General features: G+C 42.6%; 1 protein-coding gene across 2 annotated transcripts in view; it reads left to right on the forward strand.

The window, feature by feature from the left end:
* The window catches only part of CPAMD8 (C3 and PZP like alpha-2-macroglobulin domain containing 8), a 1,183,022-nt gene that overhangs the window by 255,211 nt on the left and 908,170 nt on the right, over positions 1-19,641 (forward strand). For both annotated transcript variants that reach the window (XM_078671323.1, XM_078671324.1), the window contains exon 22: positions 11,215-11,357. In XM_078671323.1, coding sequence (XP_078527449.1) covers positions 11,215-11,357 — 143 coding nt within the window. The remainder of the gene's footprint in view (positions 1-11,214; positions 11,358-19,641) is intronic.

Below are 19,641 nucleotides of genomic sequence, written 5' to 3' on the forward strand. Positions count from 1 at the left end.
CTGGCTTAAATTTTTTCTGAATCCTCGCTCTGGCAGCTTTAATTGAGGATGGAGTGAGAAAGACGTCCATCACTAGTTCGATAAGACAAGGAACTAGTGGGAGCAAAGGTCTAGACATAGACCATTGATGAAGAGTCTCGAATATGACAGAGGTGGAAGCCTGCGCGGCTGACATATTTATGTTTAGTTTCAGTGCCCCTCTAGTGAGAATATCGTGAAATGTATTAATGTCGATGATAGGTGACACTCTAGAAGGAGGGCTATCTGAAAGGGTAGGTGAATAGTCCCTTTTTGAAGAGTGAGATGAAGAAGAAGACCAAGACGGTGTTCTTGCTCTCTTCTGATGAGCATGGGATGGTCTATGCTCCTGAGATTTGTCCTGACGATCCCTGGACCGATCAACAGGTGATCTGCCCACCTCCTGTACTAATCGTTCCACCGGAGATCTTTCTGCCAATGGCTGATAGGAAGGAGCCATCATGGCGACAGATGTACAAAAGGAGACCTCTGCCTTCTTGGAGACGTTGGTCTTGGTGATTGTCGTGCCTCTGGAGATGGAGAAGAAGAGCTTCCAGAATGTACTTTATTAGCTGGACACTGATGCTATGGCTAAAAGCAGACCACAAGAGTCCTGGCTGGCAGGAAAATTAAACCTGCCACAGCTCAATATATGTAGTGTGAAGGGATAGTGTTTAAAAAGGTCGCCATGTTTCACCCCTTTGTTCTCCTAATAGATGAGTGGTGTTTCTTCAGGACCGGGGGCTAGATTATAAAAGCCCTTGTCCCCTTTTGGTTTAGACATGTAATAATGTTACAAAATCTCTCTCTATATATATAAATGTATGAGTGCGTGTAAAAGCTATCCTAGAACAAGCCTTTGCAATGCAATAGGTCTCGCATTAATTAAGTTTGAGCTATTGGCATTGCTAAATATTGCAAATAAAGTCTATGAATTGTATGTAAAAAAAATGTGTATTTATTTTTGTAGTATGGTGGCATGCTGCGCTTTAGATAAATATGTTTAAAAGTAAAGTGTGCCATACTGCGATTTCTACAATAGTTAATTGTGGATGCGCTAACAATTGATGTGTGCACTGATGGCTGGTGGTGTGTGTGCCTGTAGAAATTGTGCACTGATGGCTGGTGGTGTGTATGCCTTGTGGAAGTGTGCACTGACGGCTGGTGGTGTGTGCATGGTGAAAGCGTGCACTGACGGCTGGTGGTGTGTGTGTGCCTGGTGAAAGCGTGCACTGATGGCTGGTGGTGTATGTGTGCCTGGTGAAAGCGTGCACTGACGGCTGGTGGTGTGTGTGTGCCTGGTGAAAGCGTGCACTGACGTCTGGTGGTGTGTGCCTGGTGGGAGCGTGCACTAACGGCTGGTGGTGTTTGTGCCCGGTGAAAGCATGCACTGACGGCTGGTGGTGTTTGTGCCTGGTGATAGCGTGCACTGACGACTGATGGTGTCTGTGCCTGTTGGAAGTGTGCACTGTGTGGCTTTGTGTGTGGTTGTGTGTGTGTGATTGTGTGTGTGGCTGTGTGTGTGGTTGTGGGTGTGTGAGTGGGTGTGGTTGTGTGTGTGTGTGGTTGTGTGTGTGTGGTTGTATTTGTGTGTGTGGTTGTATGTGTGTGTGGTTGTGTGTGTGCTGGTGGTTGTGCATGTGGTTATGTGTGTGGTTGTGGTTGTGTGTGTGGTTGCGTGTGTGTGTGTGGCTGTGTGTGTGGTTGTAGTTGTGTGTGTGTGTGGTTGTGTGTGGGTGTGTGGTTGTGTGTGTGCGGTAGTGTGTGTGTGTGCAGAGTGTGTGTGTGTGTGTGTGGTTGGGTGTGTGTGGTTGTGTGTGTGTGGTTGTGGGTTTGTGTGTGGTTGTGTGTGTGGGGTTGTGGGTGTGGGGTTTGTGTGTGTGGTTGTGGGTGTTTGTGTGATTGTGGGTGTCTGTGTGGTTGTGGTTGTGTCTGGTTGTTTGTGTGGTTGTGTGGGGATGTGTGTGTGTGTGGTTGTGTGTGTGTGGTTGTGTGTGTGTGGGTGTGTGTTGTGTGTCTGTGGTTGTGTGTGTGGTTGTTTGTGTGGGTGTGTGTGTGGTTGTTTGTGTGGTTGTGTGTGTAGTTGTGTGTGTGGCTCTGTGTGGTGCAAGGGCACCTGCATTGTTGCAAGGCAGCAGAAATGCACAATATATTTGTAGATGTGCCAACATTTCTCAGTTTCACGCAGCGCAGCAACTTTGCATGCGGCCCTGCGTTGCGTGAAATGTTAGTAAATATGCCCCGAAATGTATTAGATCAGTGCATGTAAGTAAGTAAAATGTTTACTACCTTAAAAATGCATGATTTTACTACAAATGTACGTAAGTGAGCTTTTGGGTGTCCGGGTTGCCCCTGTGTTCGTGCATAGTGTCTGTGCTTGAGAGGATGGAACACAGCTGTCCGGCCGCGTTGAGCGCTAGATTGCAGTATTCCCGAGGCGCTAGTGCACAAAGCTTTTGGCGCCAACATGTCTAAATGAACTGAGTGCCGTATTTATGACGTCACAACCATTAACCCGCAGTCGCTCCAATGAATAGAACATAGGGATCGTTTCCTCACAGGGCACTATACAGATGTTTTCATTTATCCACTATGCATAGTGCCTGGAAACTTCCCTGGCAACATGAGACATATCGACACGCAGATCTCGTTACGGCAAATGGAATGGTTCACTACGAGTCTGAACAATAACTTTTTATAGCGCTGCATACAGCAGTTCCGAGCGCTATTCCTTATGAGCTGCAAACAGCGCGTCATTATTTCCATATTTAAAGGCAAGTCATTTACGGAAGTCAGCAGAGAGAGTGGGTGATACTGGCATTCGAACCCGCGACCCTCAAGCCCATGATCGGAATACAACGGGGACACGTGTAATTTTCTGAACCCTTTTGCCAACTGTAACGCACTTGGTATTACGTTCTTGTTATGTAGGATTTGCATCTTCGAATAGGAGGCCGTTATTTACGTCTAGTTGTGATTTCCACAGATTATTTTGCAAACTAAACACGCAATAGTGTTACACGGAACGCCTAAGATTTCTGCGCGCTTTAGAAAAAAAACACAGTACAATAGAACAGATGCTAATCTTACGGATTCTTCTTCGGTCTGTGAAGCGATCTGGCTGATTGCAGGCTGTTCAGACAACTCTACACAACCACATGGCGGTCGTGGGAGAGGTTGTGGCAGCTGACAAATTTAAGGCTTGCGTGTTTCCGGAAAGGCTGCTGAAATGAGGAGTCCCCGTGCCAGCGACTAGTCTAGGGGAACATCTGCAGATAGGATGGAATGTTCATGCATCTGAATGGCTAGCCGGGCTGGAGCAGAGCCAGTTGTGTGACATGTATGCTGTGGGCTCGATGCCTCCTGAAAGGTTAGTTGATCTGAGTGAAAACTGGACAGGCAACTCAGTGGGTTGACGTATTGCTGTATCAATGATGTGGTAACCTGCAAAATCAACGATTTCAATCCCAGAGTTTCTGACTCAGCCCTCCATCCGTCTCAATGTAATAGTAGTGTGCTACAAGCTGCTTAGAAGCACGACTAACGCCACTCCAAGAGGAAATAATGAACAAGGAACACGAAGCAGGGGCAAGTGCTAAATGTTAAAATAAGGGAAAAAATAAGAAGGAAAAAGAAACGAAGACGGGGAGTACGGGGGCAGACAAGAGATAGTGGGAAAAGAAAAGGCAAAACGCGCTCTCGGTCGACTATGGCCTCCAGAGACCCGGAGCAGTGGGGGCCATGGAGAAGCAGGGGCGCTATCAGAGGGTCAAATAATACGCTGCTGGGAGAGGAAAAAGGAATGGGAGTAGGACGGGCAGGGCGGGCGCAACAGGCAGTATGTCTGCAAGCTGCAGGGAGAGCTCTGCGACGGATCCGAGCTCTTCACAAAACAAGGAACAGGAAGCAGGGGCAAGTGCTTTGGAGCTGACTAGGGTGGAGACTGCCTCTAAGAGATAGAGAAGTCGGAGAGTGGTTTAAGAGAAAAATAGTAGATCATGTCTGGAGAGGGGAGAGCTGAAGGTGAAAAGGGGTAGAGGCTGCTAGGGAAACAAGCTCTCTGCATTGCTGTGGCGGGGGGCGGGGGAGCATTCCTTTGATGACTGATGCGGCGGCCGGAGAAGCGGCATCCTTTCTTTGAAGTCTGATGCGGCGGACGGGGGAGTGGCAGCTTTGAAGTCGCTCGGGAGCAAATGACAAGCGCGCGCACGGAGCACATGCACTGTGCGTAATCCGCCTGCCAAAGCCCTCTTGGTAAGCTTTTCTGATGCATCTCTATATGTCTCGACAGCTGCAAATGCGCAAGCATGTGAATCCAGAAAAACCTTTAAGATGCAAAACTACTCATGAAAGTGAGTATTCATTCAGCTTTCTAGCATTATAGGATTTCAGAGTCAAATAAAGGGTACAGTGGTGCAGATTCTGACAGACATCACATACATGTTTCACCGAAACAAACAAGGGGGTGTGAAATTATGACCTCGGTCCAATGCTAATTGACAATTTACAACATCCTCAATTGAAAGACTATGACTTGCCAGAAGAACAATATTTTTGGCAGAGAGGTTAAGCAAGTGTGAGGACCCCTGCTGAGACCGGGGCTAGAATAACAAGGAAAGCGTGTTCTTTGCAAGGGTTTTCAGAAGGACGATATAGCATACACAAGGTAATAGCTGAAAGTTTGGAAGGAGAAAGACAGGACAGAAGCTGAAAACTGGAGCAGGTTAAAATGAACTGGGATCAGGAGACTCAATATGATCTGGGTAATTCCTGTAAAGACGAAACTAGAAAGACAAGGCATATTCTGTAAACAAATAATAGGAAGGCAGTAAGAAAGCACAAAGCAAAAGAAGATAGACAAATCATCACAGATGATAGCTTGTATACTCCGATCAAGGAACACTGGAATACAAGACTAGGCGTCTGCTCATGAACAAGGACATGAAGTATTCAGATTGAACTTGGAAAATTGGAATACACCTGGAGAAAGAACAGAGTAGCTAGGTAAGCATTACAGGTAATGAGAAAAATATGTAATAGAGAATGCCTGAAGCACACGTCAACTAGGAGCAAGCTTAAAAGCAAAGGAGTAAGACAGCACCAGTTTGCGCAGGGTCTCAGCAGTTAAGACGGTTGTGAGAACCCTAAGCACTGAGCTCACAGGACAGAAATTGCTTGAAGCACAGGGAAAGAGCAAAGACGCATTGAGAGAGCTAGGTATTAGCTTCACCTCTGGGATTCGATCTAGGCAAATTTTGATGACAGAAGAAACTACATGGACCATATCATTCATCAGGATAGTGGTATGGACAGTAAGGCTGGAGTGTAGAGTGGAGCAAAGTGAGAAATCTGACAGAGGGTGTTCTGACATTATCTCATCTAAAGGCAGGGCCCTAAAGGGTCTTCGTGAGCGCCACTTGATGGCAGGGCATCAGATTCCATACAGCAATCTCCTGGGAGTGTCACACAAATGGAAGATACACCAGCGTTTCACTGAAGACATAGTTACACAATAGGTGAGGCCCTACATAGTTTTGACTGCAGCAGAGAAAATGCACAATGCCAAGAATGTGTTTCCAGACTTCCAAATTAAATATACAAAGAGAATGCACTGTCATTAAGCTGATTTTGAACCTGTGGTTTTGCTTTTCTCCTAATTGCATTCACACCTCTGGTAACCAACAAATGGTACTCAGCGCTCGTGATTATGTCAGAGGTGAACCATTGGAAAATCAAGAGAGTGCCACAATTACCTGGCAGAAAGAGATCCCATTTCATCTAGATTAGGGTCCCTGAACTTAGCAGCAGGGCTCCTTAGGTCTTATAGTTTTTCGATGGATGTGTCAGAAACATTGAAAAATTCCTACAGTACCACTGTTATTTACCAGGCAGAAAGGGGTGCTGTGGCATCCACATAAGGTTTACTTGAATTTAGCAGCATGCCGGCTAAGGTCTTAGAATTGGATTTGACAACGTGATGTATGGAGATGGCCTGGTCATATAAGAAAGGAACCCCCTGAAACTAGTAGCAAGTTCCTAGGTCAGGGCACAATATTTATCAAAATAACAATTCCTAGACAACTATGGGGTCCTGTAAGGATATCAGGCACAATAACACAGTGATAATAAGAACACGAAAGATATATAAAATGTAGCAGTGTACAGGACTGAAAAACAATGTCATATAAATCTGATTTATTTTAAATATACAGCATAAATTTATTAAAAAACATATAACAATCAATCTATAAGACACTTATGGGTTTGGTGATTTGGACTTTCTTCTTCATCTGGCACTAACCAGCTTTGTTATTTCAGCCTCTTGCGAAGCCAATTAGCATATGTGATTCATTGCAGTGTACATGTTTAAGATATGTCTGTTCATACATATTATCTCTTTTTAGAATTTTCAAGTGGTTCTCCCGAAGAAGGCGTGTGTAACGCCGAAACGCGCGTAGAGATTACTCATTCACCCACTTGGTTGTTGTTTTTTATAAATGTATGTTTTTATTTATGTAACCTGATTTTAAATGTGATGGATTATATATGTTGAAATCCTCCATATCATCTGTCTTATAGATTAATTGTTATATGTTTTTTAATAAATTTATGCTGTATATTTAAAATAAATCAGATTTATATGACATTGTTTTTCAGTCTATCTTTCCTGTACACTGCTACATTTTATATATCTTTCGTGTTCTTATTATCACTGTGTTATTGTACCTGATATCCTTACAGGACCCCATAGTTGCCTAGGAATTGTTATTTTGATAAATGGAGATGGCCTGGTGTCAGAAAAAATAAATGTGAAGTTGAAAGGATAGCAGGTTGGGCTATATTTCTGTTAAGGTTACTTGGTAGGGACTACGGAATAAATCACTATTCACTATTCCAGTTATAAATTAATTTCTAGAAGGAGTGAAACAGTTTTATCCACCAGAGAGAAAATCATTCACCAACATGGAAAGTTCATACAGTTCTCAGCAGGTTATTTTTACGCCCCGGCCTTTTGGAACAATGCCTAAACTTCACTAAAGACATCCTTTTTTAAGTGATAACCTCTTTGCATTTCACATGTGTAGGAAGCTGGCTTTTTATGCAGTGTACCAAAATGAGGTACACTATGTAGAAAGTCCAGGTGACCCTTATTGGCTTACCAGGCTTACATTAATAATCCCAAATGCTCTCTTTTGTGCTATTGTGGGGGATCAGTTTAGGCTTATCAGAGGGTATTGTTGAGCATTTGTTAAACACAGAGAGCCAATGAATGAGACACACTCTCAAGAAGAAACTTGACACCAATTTAGAAAAATAACAGGTATTTTTATATATTTTTAACACCAAAAACTTCGTAATTAAGTAAGTACTTTTCAAGTTATCCATTTTTACAGTTAAGCAAAAATGTCACACAAATGCGTTTTTACACAGTGATGTTTTTCTATGGAGAAAGAAACATATGCTGCATATAGGTTTGACAATCGTATTTTGGGGGTCCCCTTTAGGACTTAAGGTGCTAGGGGGTCAAGGTCACAAGATTCATCAGCAATTCGGGTTTTACCTTCCCTGGAGTGTCCGGGTCTAGAGTTGCTGGATAGGTTGATAGCCTTGTACACTAAACCGAAACAAGCTACAAAATGGGACTTTGGGACAAGTAGTTCGTGAGGGTCTTGAGAGCAGGGAGGCACAGCTGGAGTTTATGGACCTGGACCGGGCAGCACGTGTGCAGACTGTTTTGGTTGGCTGTTCCCTTGCATTGTAGGCGCTCACGGTTTTCGGTCAGACCTGCAGAGGGGGGAAAAACAGGACAACAGGACCACTCTCAGTACTGGCCGCTGCAATACTGATGTCACTCATCAGCTGGTCAGTCTTTGTGGTGCTGGAGTCCATATTGGACTTTAAACAAGCTTTGGTTGCTGCAAGGGGTCCAGTACCCCAGGTATTGGTGGGGGACCTTCGCATCTCCATACTTCGTGCAGAGATGGATCAGACCCTTTGGAGCATGGTAACCTCCTCCTAGATGGCTGCTGCGTCAGAGGACCAGGTGGTCAGCAGAACGGTAAACCAGGCATTGCGGTTGGTGCCTGCAGGTTGCAGGGAAGAGGCTCCTCTACTTCGAGGGAGATGCTGACAGTTTGGTGAAGTGCTGTTGGCCCTCCAAAGCTTTTGGAGGATGGACAGTTGCAGGACGAGTCAGGTTGTCACGACTGTCTGGGCAGGAGCAGGCAGGCAGGGTTTTGTGCCAAATTCCACTGGTAGTCCACAGGTTTCTTTTCTTCGGCTCTTCCTTGTCCTTCTTCTTCTTTTGTTTTACCAGGAATCTCCATTACTGGTGTCAGGGGGCCACCTAAATACTGAATTTATAAGTATTAAGAGGAGTGAAGGATAGTAGGTAGCCAAAGGCTACTTACACTTGGGGTCACTACACTGTCTGTGGGGAGTGTGCATAACCCTGTTCCAGAGTTCCGAATTCCACCAAAATCAAGCTGGTAGAATTCTTTGAAGTTTCTGGCCTTGGTATGCAGACTGACTAGCCGTCCAGCTGGAGGAGGTGTAAACCCCTCCTGCCAGAGCAGGCATTGTTTCTGACCTCTGAGAGAGTGGGCTCTAACCTCCGGGGGGGGGGGGTCAGAAACTCGTCTGTGGTGACAGGCCAGAAGTTACCAGTCAGCCAACACACTAGGAGGTTGGTATATTTTTAGGGGACATCTTTATAGTGTCCTCTGGGTGCATATCGTAATAAATATACTAGCATCAGAATGGATTTATAAACCTCTTCCGTGCGTCGGACGGCCCCTGGCTGTCTGACGTCACGGTGGGCGTGTGCAGAGGATGGCCGGGGGCAGTCCGAACCACGCACATGTGGAATTCTCCAACACCGCAGCGAAGTGGTTAAAACAAGATGTTTGATATAAAACACCATAGGTTTCAGTGAAGTCATCAGGTAGCTGGGGAATTTGTAATGACCAGTGCCTAGTACATATACAAGATAGCTTCCCTGTTCACATGTAGTATCTAGCAATTAAACTAGACAGCACGTGGGCATATCTGCTCATGTAGATATGTCCTCACATGTAATATAATGCACCCTGACTTAGGGCTACAAGGCCTGCTCTGTAGGGTTGACTTACATATATTGCATTCATTGTCTGTGGGCATGGCACACATGGTGTGTGCCATGTTGTGTTTTCGCATCTGTCTGCACCATTTCACGCAGCTTGCAATGGCAGTCTGCATGCGTTTGGTGGTGGGTCCCTTAGGGCGGCACAATATATGCTGCAGCCCTAAGGGACCCCTTTAGATCCCATCCTCTAGGTACCAGGGGTACAATTTACTAGGGACTTACAGACGTGCTAAAGGTCTTGCCAATGGGGAACAATTGAGCAGTTACCTTGTTTTAGGGAAAGAGCACTGGCAGTGGGGACCTGGAGAGTAGGAACCCAGTGCACTTCAGTAAAAATTGCATCAAATACCAGACATAAATTGGGGGTGACTATGTCAAAAAGGGGCACTTTCATACACAGTCCTCGACGTTGAACTTCTTCTGCACCTCAACAGTGTAGTTTCTTTCTGCGCTGACATTCTATGCCTCGAACTTGACCCTTGCCTCCTCTTCAACATCGACCCAGCTCTCGACAGTGAACATGTAGGTATGGTACCTTGTCTCGACATCGATGCTCTGGACGTTGACAAGGAACAACGTAGTTTTGAGGTGTGCTTCTCTTCTTGGATCTCCCACACCTGGAGTCCTCAGAGGAAGGTGGAAGAGCCCTGGTGGAGGACTGACCCTTCCTCACTCTCTGGAAGTCCCACCCTCTGATTGGCCTGCTGCTTGCATTGCTCCTCTGTACCGTGAAGGCAAATCTTCTCCCTTTCCCTCAGGGTACGTCTGGACAACTTCCTGCTGTGTGGACATCTATCAGGAACAATGTTCTCAGGAAGGCGATGATGCAGACTTCCTGAGGGCCTGACTTGTCATTCTTCCATCCTCAGGCAGGACACTTGTCCACTTAAGATGGCATTATTTGACCAATGACAAAAACTTCTGTCAGAAAAAGACAGAAAAACACCAGGACAGATGAAATCTGTCGAGTGAATCAGTTGTAAAAAAAAAAAATTGAAACACACACAAGAGTGTAGTAAAATAGGATGCATTGAAGACACAGGCACATATGGGCTGTCTGGGGGAAAGTAAAAGAAAATGGTCAGCTAGAACCGGGTTGTGATACCTGGGTTGTCATTTAGAGGTTGGTGGAATTGAAGGATTGCTCTATAGAAGCAATTCTCACCTGCCGCCAAACTCTCGGTTTCCCATCACATTTAGAAAGGGAGGAACCACCTGGTTTACCTTGGCGAAATCTCAGACAGCTCAGCCAGCTCGCAACAGGAAACACTCTCTGCCTTAGGAGCACCAGTTTCAGAGCATCACTTGTCTTGCTCTATTTAGGACAGGCCTTCCAACAATCTTTTTTCTTGTCCAAGAATGCTGTGATAGGCATGGTGTACGTGAATAGGAAAACAAAACATTTACTCCAATGTGTGGGCGGGGAAATTCACTGCATGTCGTGGCAATTGCTTTTTGTTTTGCATAAACAAACCCTTACTTTGGGGGTTTGATATGACATAAAAAAGAAAAGCATTGGCAGGATGTAATAACATGATGAACGGCCAGTATTTCAGGTTTACCAAATGACCTTTAATGGCATTGTCAGAAGGACTTTCAGAGAAATGATCCAAGCTATGTCAGCTATGAGCTCTAAGGATTGCTAGGAGGTCTTTCATTGTTAGAGCTGAGGCCCTCCACCAGTCCAGCGGACTAGTGGCCAGCCAGTATACTGTAAATGAACGGTTATTTACTAACCCTGTCTCTGACATTTGTCTTCATTATCACATCTAGCTTAAACACCCACTCTAAAAACACTCATCTAGGTGACAAGTTATATCTTTGAATAGTACCACAGTTTAGAAAATATAAAAAGATTAATCTGATGTGCTTGAAATGTTATGTTGGAAAAGTAACCAAGTAATATTCTCAATGGATGTAGACAGGTGGGTGAAGGGGGAGAGGGGAGGTTATGCTTTACTTCATTGGAGTATGAGCTTTGATTTAGTGCTTTTTGGGTTGGGCTTTTTTAAATCAAACATTTGGCTAAAATTTAAGGGAGTTGCTTCCAATTCTTGCTTGTCATTCTTCAGCAAGAGCCTTTGCTTATGGAAGTGCAAACTGTTGCCAGGATGGGACACAGACTATGAAATCTGGCAAGTACTTGGAGGACAGTTACATGGACAAAAGGACTCCAGCTGCAACCGATTTCATCAAAAGAAGTGTAATTATTGAGGTAAGTGGGAGGTAGAATTATCATCCCGCTGTATTCGTTTTTTCTTCTGTTAAACAAGTCCACAAATTGTTAGATAGTGTGTTTTTCTGGGGCTGTTTAGGTGACACGTTACAAGAAGCAGACCTGCTGGATGTTTTTTTTTGGTGATAAGGCTCCGCCATTTTTGTCCTACTGAAATGCATTGTAGTGAGTGCCTTGATTTAGGGTTCATACAAAGGAGCATTTAGAAAGGACGGTCACAGATTTTAATAAGAATATAAATCCTTTGCTGTGGTATCATACTTCTTTTGGTGAGTTCTAAAATGATTTTTTTACGTGTGAAAAATGCTGAGCCTCTGCTCGGATTTGATAAACCATCTTTGAGAGAAAACTCATATTTTCTTCATGAAAGGTGCTCTACAAGCTAAAATGGGGGCACATTTTTATAAATTCACCAATATAGTTCTCTTCCATGTGAGATAAATGTTTGACATGCTGACTATTACATAAACTGCCAACAGCAGCCGCAGCAGTCTGTCAGTTGATTTTCCTGTGTTCTACTGCAGTTTCACAACAGAGCAGTGGTGTATGTAGCAGTCCTTTTGGGTGGTAGTGAAGGGGCACACAAGGGGCCACAAAATAAAACTGGTGAAGCCAACTACGATGACCAACTGTGACAACTTTGTCCATACACACCAGTGTGTGTGCTGCACCACCAAGGAGAGAGTGCCACCTCACAGAGCATACCCTTTGGTGCACAAGGTTTTGTTTTGGTAGCTCTCCCAGCCAGCAACATCTGACAGGCGACATGTAAATCGTCCATAAAATACCTTCACAAATAAACACAGGCATCATAGCACGAGCTCTCCCAGAGCATGCCACTAATTGGTCACGCTCGCAGCTTACCACCCTTCAATTACCTACCACCTAGGTTTCAATGCAAAGCTGCAAAATCCACTTCGCCTCTTGACTTAGGCATCAAGCATCGAAAGGCCAGTGGAAAGGAATCTGATGGAAGCTTGCCACCTTGACAACCCTTAGTGACTTAAAGTTTGGTGTATACAACTCTGGCTAGACGTTTCATATGTCATACGAAATGATGAAGGTTAATGTTGAGTACAGCACTGTTTGACTGGGAGATGACGCCTTATGAGCTGCTTTAGGCGCTCTTTAGGAACATTTCCGAGTCATTCTGGGCAATGGATATGAAATTCTGTACTGCCCACGACCCTGACAGATGAATGGCACATAGAGCCCTCTGTGCTTTCTGTTCTTTCTGCAGCCTTTGACTCCTGAGACAATCTCTAGCAAGAGCAGTGTTAGGGCTACCGAAGAGCATCTGCTACCCACTGCTACCCTTAACTGATGTTCGTGACCTTGCAGAGGCCCTGATCCGTTGGGGCAGGGCTTGGGTGGCCATTACAGTCCATGCATTTTAAATGCTATTTCCAGTTACGGGCTTTTAATCTATAAATTATTTATTATCAGTTAGTCTAATTAATTCAATGGAAAATAAACTAAAGACTGTTAACACCCAGAATGATTGAGGTAGTCACTTGAAACTTCAAAACTGTAAACAATGCCCATGATAACGAAGTGCAGTTGCTACTCAAGTAACGGCTACATGTTCACTGGTGCCACCTGACACTCCATTGGCTTTCCCTGCGCTACGACACTTAAAAAGTTCTTGTAACGGCCGCTTCATATTAACTCCATTACTTTCCACTGGAATAGTAAACACAAACTTTTGAAGGAAACACCCTACTATGCTTAGCTTAATGCAATAAGAGATGGGACTTTCGAAGCCGACTCCATAAAAGTTGTGAAGCCATCTTTCCTTGCTCAGCAGTACGTGGTGAGATAACTTGGCAGGTTAATGATTGTTTGTATATATGAGGGGTAAGGAGAGCTGAGCTCTACAGAAAATATCCAGAGGTTAAAGTGAGTCATGCGGCCCCTAGTGGGTATATGTGGGGGAAATATTTGTCAGGGCCCGGAACTTGGCTGCATTTTCCCGTTAACAGCATGTTGACCAAACAAACATTTATGAGTGTCCCTTTCAGTGTACACAGCCTTTATTGATTTCTCCACAGCTTTTGACAAGGTGGACCGCCAGACCCTGTGGAGAAAACTTGTCTCCCTTGGCATTCCGGATCATCTCCTGGGTCTGATCATGGAATTGCATACTGACACCTGGTGCCAGGTTCTGATGGGAGGTTCGCGGGGGTTAACATGCAAAATTAGAACGCATAATGGGCTTAAGCAGGGTTGTCTATTAGCTCCACTCTTATTTTCATTGTATATCGCTGATCTTCCTGGCGCTCTGAACTTGGTGAGAGAGGATGCCCCCAAAATTGGTTGAATGTCAGTTGGGTCTTTATTGTACGCAGACGATGTTGCAATATTTGATTTAATACCCATTGGTCTGCAACGCCGTCTGGACGTTTTAAACAAATATACAGAGGTTCACTTTTTAAAAATGAACATTGCAAAAAGCAAGATCTTGGCTTTTCGTAAGAAAGGGCTCAGAATAAAGAGATGTTTAAGATGGATGCTTGGTTTTGAAAAACTGGAATTGGTTGACTCGTATGTATATTTAGGGAAAGTTTTTTCCAACACAGGTCGAGACTTGGTGCATACTAAACATTGTGTTAGTAAAGCCGACTCCCAGGCAAGTGCATTAAACAGATTCTATAAAACTTGCGGGAGACGCCATTTTAACCATATATATCTATTTTCAAGGTTAAAATCCCACCCTCGTTAATACATGCTGCCGAGGTGGTGGACATGAATTATTGGCTTTTGTTTGATAAGGCAGAAGGACGAATTATGCGCCAAATTTGCAATTTAAATTCTCTGGCTGCCCCACATGTTCTGCGCCTTGAATTTGGATTAGTCTCGTCCTTTATTTTAGCCCAGGCAGCGGTTCTTAGGTGGGGTAACTCTCTCTTCTTGGGGAAAGAGGGTACTCTTAGGGCTGCTCTGAGAACAGAAATCTTTTGCACTTTAAAAGAACAATTCACGTTTTTTATGTCTTTTTTATTTGCAACCGACAGTTTCGGTCTTTGTTTAACTCCCGCTTCTCCAATGCCTAAATCTGGTTTGAAACAGTTTTAAAAGAAATTCCTATCTCCTATCAGCTTGGCGAGAGACGCTGCTTTAAGTAAATCCAGGACCAGTAACGTGGCGGTCAGTGGGAGCGATTTGGGGAATAAACCACAGCATTATTTAACTTGGAATATCCCCCACGGGATTAGAAGGCTGATACTCCTACTGAGACTCAATCTGCTGCCTTTAAGATACATCACTGGCATCTGGGATAAAACACCTAGAGAGAAGAGAATTTGTGAATTGTGCCAGTTGCAAATCCAAGATCTAAATCATGTCCAATTTGTATGTTCAAAGCTGCAAAGTGCCAGGCGAGTGTTTTTAAAACCAGTATTTATCAGGTTTAATATTCACTCTGCTCAGGACGCACGTTCTCTGGTCTTGTCCCCCCGAATGAAATGGTTTGTTTTAAGATTTTCCAATTTTTTAGAACATTTTTGCCTATTTATTAGAATTTTGTCAAACAGTAGTATTCTGGTTTCGATTTAATACCAATTGGTTGGCTATTTAATTGTTTCATGTATTTATAGCATCTTTTGCACATCTCTTAGTATGTTTGGTACAAGAATTTCTATCGGTCGGTTACGTGATTGTTTTACGTATTATAGCATTATTTGCAGATTTTTTACTATGTTTGATATAATGTTATAGTAATGTATAAGGAAGGAATTTTGTATTGTATGCAATGTTTGTCCTTTTAAATTGTTGGTATGTTTTTGTGGACCTCCGTAGGAGTTCCAAAACAAATACATTGGAATGACTGAGTGTCCCTTTCACCTGTTCCATTTTAGAGTTCAGAAAACACCACACTCCTGAAAGTAAGCAGGACCCCCAAACCTGTCATAGATACTGACAGCACATAATGGCAGTAATGTCATAACATACCATACTTGGCTAGACGATCATCCTTTTTAGGTAACTCCACTAGCAGAGCTGCCACAAACTTTACATTGACAGCTTCCTCAGATGACGGGCATCCGCGCTGTCATCAGGGCACACATCATATATCAAACAGAAAAATAATGCCTCGGGATAAATACATCAAACATAAGTCGGAAAGATACTCACATTACCTCTCCTACTATTTAATCTTGAGATCTAATCTAATAATTTAATAAATATCACTAACCACCGGTTGATCCAAAACAAATATCAAATGTTTTAAATTTACAAAGCAAATATTTATTTATCAGTTTTTTTCTTTTTCTTTTCTGAATGTTCTTTAGAATCAAAAAACTACATTAGTATAACATTTATATACATATATATATACACATTTATCACAACAGACATATATACACACAATGTTTATACACCAAATATAAATAGAAACAAAAAGTTATACACTTCACTTGTTGTTTCTCTTAGCCTTTATCATTCAATAATGGATGCTCTACCTAAAATTTCTCTGAGCATTCCTTATATGTAGCTTATCGAGCATTAAAGATTACCAGTTTTCATCCTAATTTTTATATAAATGCTCATGGATATATTTCCATAAATTTCAAATTTTTATTAGGTGTCTTCCTCTGTATGTGTCGACGTGTTTCAGCCCATCAACTTGCGGGCCTCATCAGGACTAGAGCTCCAGAGTAACACTTTTTCAAAAGAACCTACAACAAAAAATATTGCATTTGTCCTCCAACACTATTCATCACTAATGTACTCTGTATGTTTATAATCAATCCGCATGCACATAGGGGCCTATATACAAATATTTGTATTAAAATAGAGTACTGAAGTGACGGCCAGATAGCCTAAACCTAATGTGACTAAAAGTATAATTTTCTCAGAAAATACTACACAAGTGATATATACACAGCACCGTGACTAGTATCAAACAAATGTCGGAAAAATGAAGTAGTGCTCCCAATGACACACAAAACATTTAGAAAAGCCCCAAATCTGCAGTGGACGGTATTCTGCCTCTATCTATGATACACCAAATGAATAAGATATACCTCTGGTGGCAAACAAATCTTCCCACCAATATCTCACTCCTAGGGCGTAGCAGCTCTCAAAATAACAGTCTGAATCACAAAACTGGTAAAGGGAAAGAAGTATATCAACTAAACTGTGTTTACGGTAAAGTGGAACCGCTAAATGTAAAGACTCCACGTTAATGTTGAAATGTACTCACTGATAGAAAACAAGAGCAAACCGGCTCGTTAGTAGTCCGATGTGTTCTAAACTCACACGCTCCCTTCCGAAAAAGTATCTGAAAGTAAACAGATACCGGTACACAATGAGATTCCACCCCAATCACGACCAACTAAATAGCATTACGGGCATTGAAAATCTTATAAATGCTCCAACCGCGCCTTACCTCGCCGTATTTTCAGACTCCTTGGATCCATCAAACTTTCGCTATCGCCGAAACCGTCCCGTGCACCCGGTCACGTGATGCAGAAGCTACGGCTCAACCATTTAAATAGAAACTAAAGAAACACTCGCGTGTGTTTCATAACGTATGTATCTAAAAATGGTGTGGCATAGGACAAATATAAAATATACACAATTGGACTGCCTACAAAACCGGCCTGGTATTATCCATAAAGTATTATAATAATTAGAGTGCGGTACCAATGTTCGAAAAATATTGGCCACGTGACCGCGAGAGCCTGGAAAAATAAGTATCAGCTGGAAATAAATCTCTACAATCACTTACATAGTGTATGTTTGCCTAACTGTGCATAATAGTATACTGCTCCTCTCATAGATTACTAAGAGATAGCTTGAGTCATAATTATTACATCTACGCTGTCTCTTGACATGAACAATTTGAAAGCCTAATATTCTAGAGAATACATAGAGAGGATAGAGCAAAAAGGCGCCATGAGAGGACATTATATATTTCAAACAAAACACCCAGTGTGCAACCGTCACTCCTTACATTCTAATGAATTAAAACCGAATAATCCAAAAAATACTGAACATCAATATACACATAGTAACCGGTATCTATACCAATAAGCCACTAACATATGGAACTAGTTTAGACCTGGGTTTGATGTTTCAATTTAAACTTGCAATAACGCCCACATTTCATCTTTATCATTGAGACCCTCCGTGGCAGTGTGGTATTTCTTTATAAATCTGGCCTTTAGTCTATTCTGTTTGTTTTGTAGTTCATCTCCTGCGCAATTTGTAACCACACATAAGACTGACCATTTAATATCATTTTCTGAATGGCCTGAAGCCAAAAAATGTTGTACCAAAGGAGCCCGTTGTACCTTGCATTTTATCCTCGATTTATGTTGTAATATTCTCTTTTTTACAATTTGTGTGGTTTGCCCTATATAATATTTTTCACATGTGCATTTTATGCAGTATAATGCATTCTTGGAATTACAATTCGAAAACACCTTCTGGAGGTGTATCTGTCCATTTATATTCAGTTGTTTGGAGTCTTCTGTAAGTCTACAAGTCAAGCAATTTTGACAACGGTAGTGCCCGATCCCGGGCGGTAGGCAAAGCAAATTTCTCAGGTCTTTTTTTCGAGGACTCAATCTGCTCTTACCAACTGTTGTCGGATGTTCTTTCCTTTTTTAAACGCAAACAGAGGTTTTTCTATTCCTAATGGTTCTATCAGTTTCAAGTTCTTTTTTAATGATTTTTTTGACCCCGTTGGCTTTAGGGTCAAATGTAAGAACACATGTTAAGGGGGTCATTTTATCTGATTGTTTAGGTGTGAGCAATGTTTCCCTTGGAGTGTACCAGGCCCTCTTAAGGGCTGACTTCACCAATTTCTTAGGATAGCCTTGTGGTACTAGTTTATCTTTAAGAATGTTGACATTGTAGAAATAATCATCCTTATTTGTACAATTCCTCCTAACTCGGCGGAATTGTCCATAGGGCAAATTTTCTTTCGTACGAGGGTGACTACTCGTAAAATGTAAAAGGGTATTCCTGTCTGTTGATTTTGTATACAGACTTACAGACAGCTGATCGTTTTTGTGCTGTACATATACATCGAGAAACTTTGATTTATTCTTATCTTTGGATATAGTGAAATTGAATTCCACTGTTCTTTGGTTTAACCAATTGTGGAAATCATCAAGTTCAGATTCTTCTCCATCCCATATCATAAAAATATCGTCTATGTAACGACATCAATACCCCACATTAGATTTAAACGGGTTGGTGTCGCCATAGCTCCATTTTTCTTCAAACTCTGACATGACCAGGTTCGCAATCTCAGGGGAGAAACTCCTGAGACTTGCAAGTACAAAGTGCCCTTAAAATTAAAAAAAAAGTTTTTTAGGCATAAATATGCTAATGATGTTATAAAATTTGTAGGAACTTGATGAGGCCGTTCTCTTTTATCTAAAGCGTATTTCATCACTGCCAAAGCCTCGTCTTGCGGAATATTTGTATATAACGATTCAATATCGAAAGATATCAACCACTGCTTATCATTATTATAGGGCAAACCTTCCATGTGAGCTATTAAATCCATAGTATCACGGACATACGAGCGGGTATTTTTGACCAATGGCAATAAGAAGATATCGATATATTGAGCCAGTGGTTCCAGAAGGGAGCCACAGGCCGATACTATCGGTCTCCCAGGTGGTTGAGTTATGGATTTATGCACCTTGGGTAGGACATAAATATTTAGTATTTTCCTATTGTTACTATTCAAAAAATCAAACTCATTTTGGCATCAGGGCAAACAGCTCTGTTATCTCCCTGAAGCCCGTGCCCAGCATATTTGCAGCGCCTGTCATAGTCCCAGGGATTTAAGTGGGCCGGGTCCTACCGGTGCCCAGCAGATTTGCAGCTCCTGTCATAATCCTATGACTGTACTTTACAGTAAGGAGTCTCCCAGTATGAAAATGCACTAGCGGCCCAATATTCCTCTTCCCCATCGCTGCATCCAGCACAGAGATGCATGTCCACGTCGCGGCAGGCAGCAAGATGCTAAGAACTCTGGGATTTGTGCGGGTGCTATGCTGTTGATGAGCATCCTTCCCAGAAGAAATAAGTTACTTGCCTGTAACTGCCGTTATCCAGTATTGGTATCTTTCATGGATTCACATGCTTGAATCATTGCGCGTTGTCAAAGTGTGAGTCCCACAGTAATATTAAATAAAGCAGTAATTAAGGAACTTCATAGGTTATCATGGAGGCAACCATGCATTTAATAGCCTATCTACCTCCTTTTCTAAAAAGGACCAAACTTGAATACAACCAG

Source organism: Lissotriton helveticus, chromosome 12 (assembly GCF_964261635.1).
Source record: "Lissotriton helveticus chromosome 12, aLisHel1.1, whole genome shotgun sequence".
NCBI lineage: Eukaryota > Metazoa > Chordata > Amphibia > Caudata > Salamandridae > Lissotriton > Lissotriton helveticus.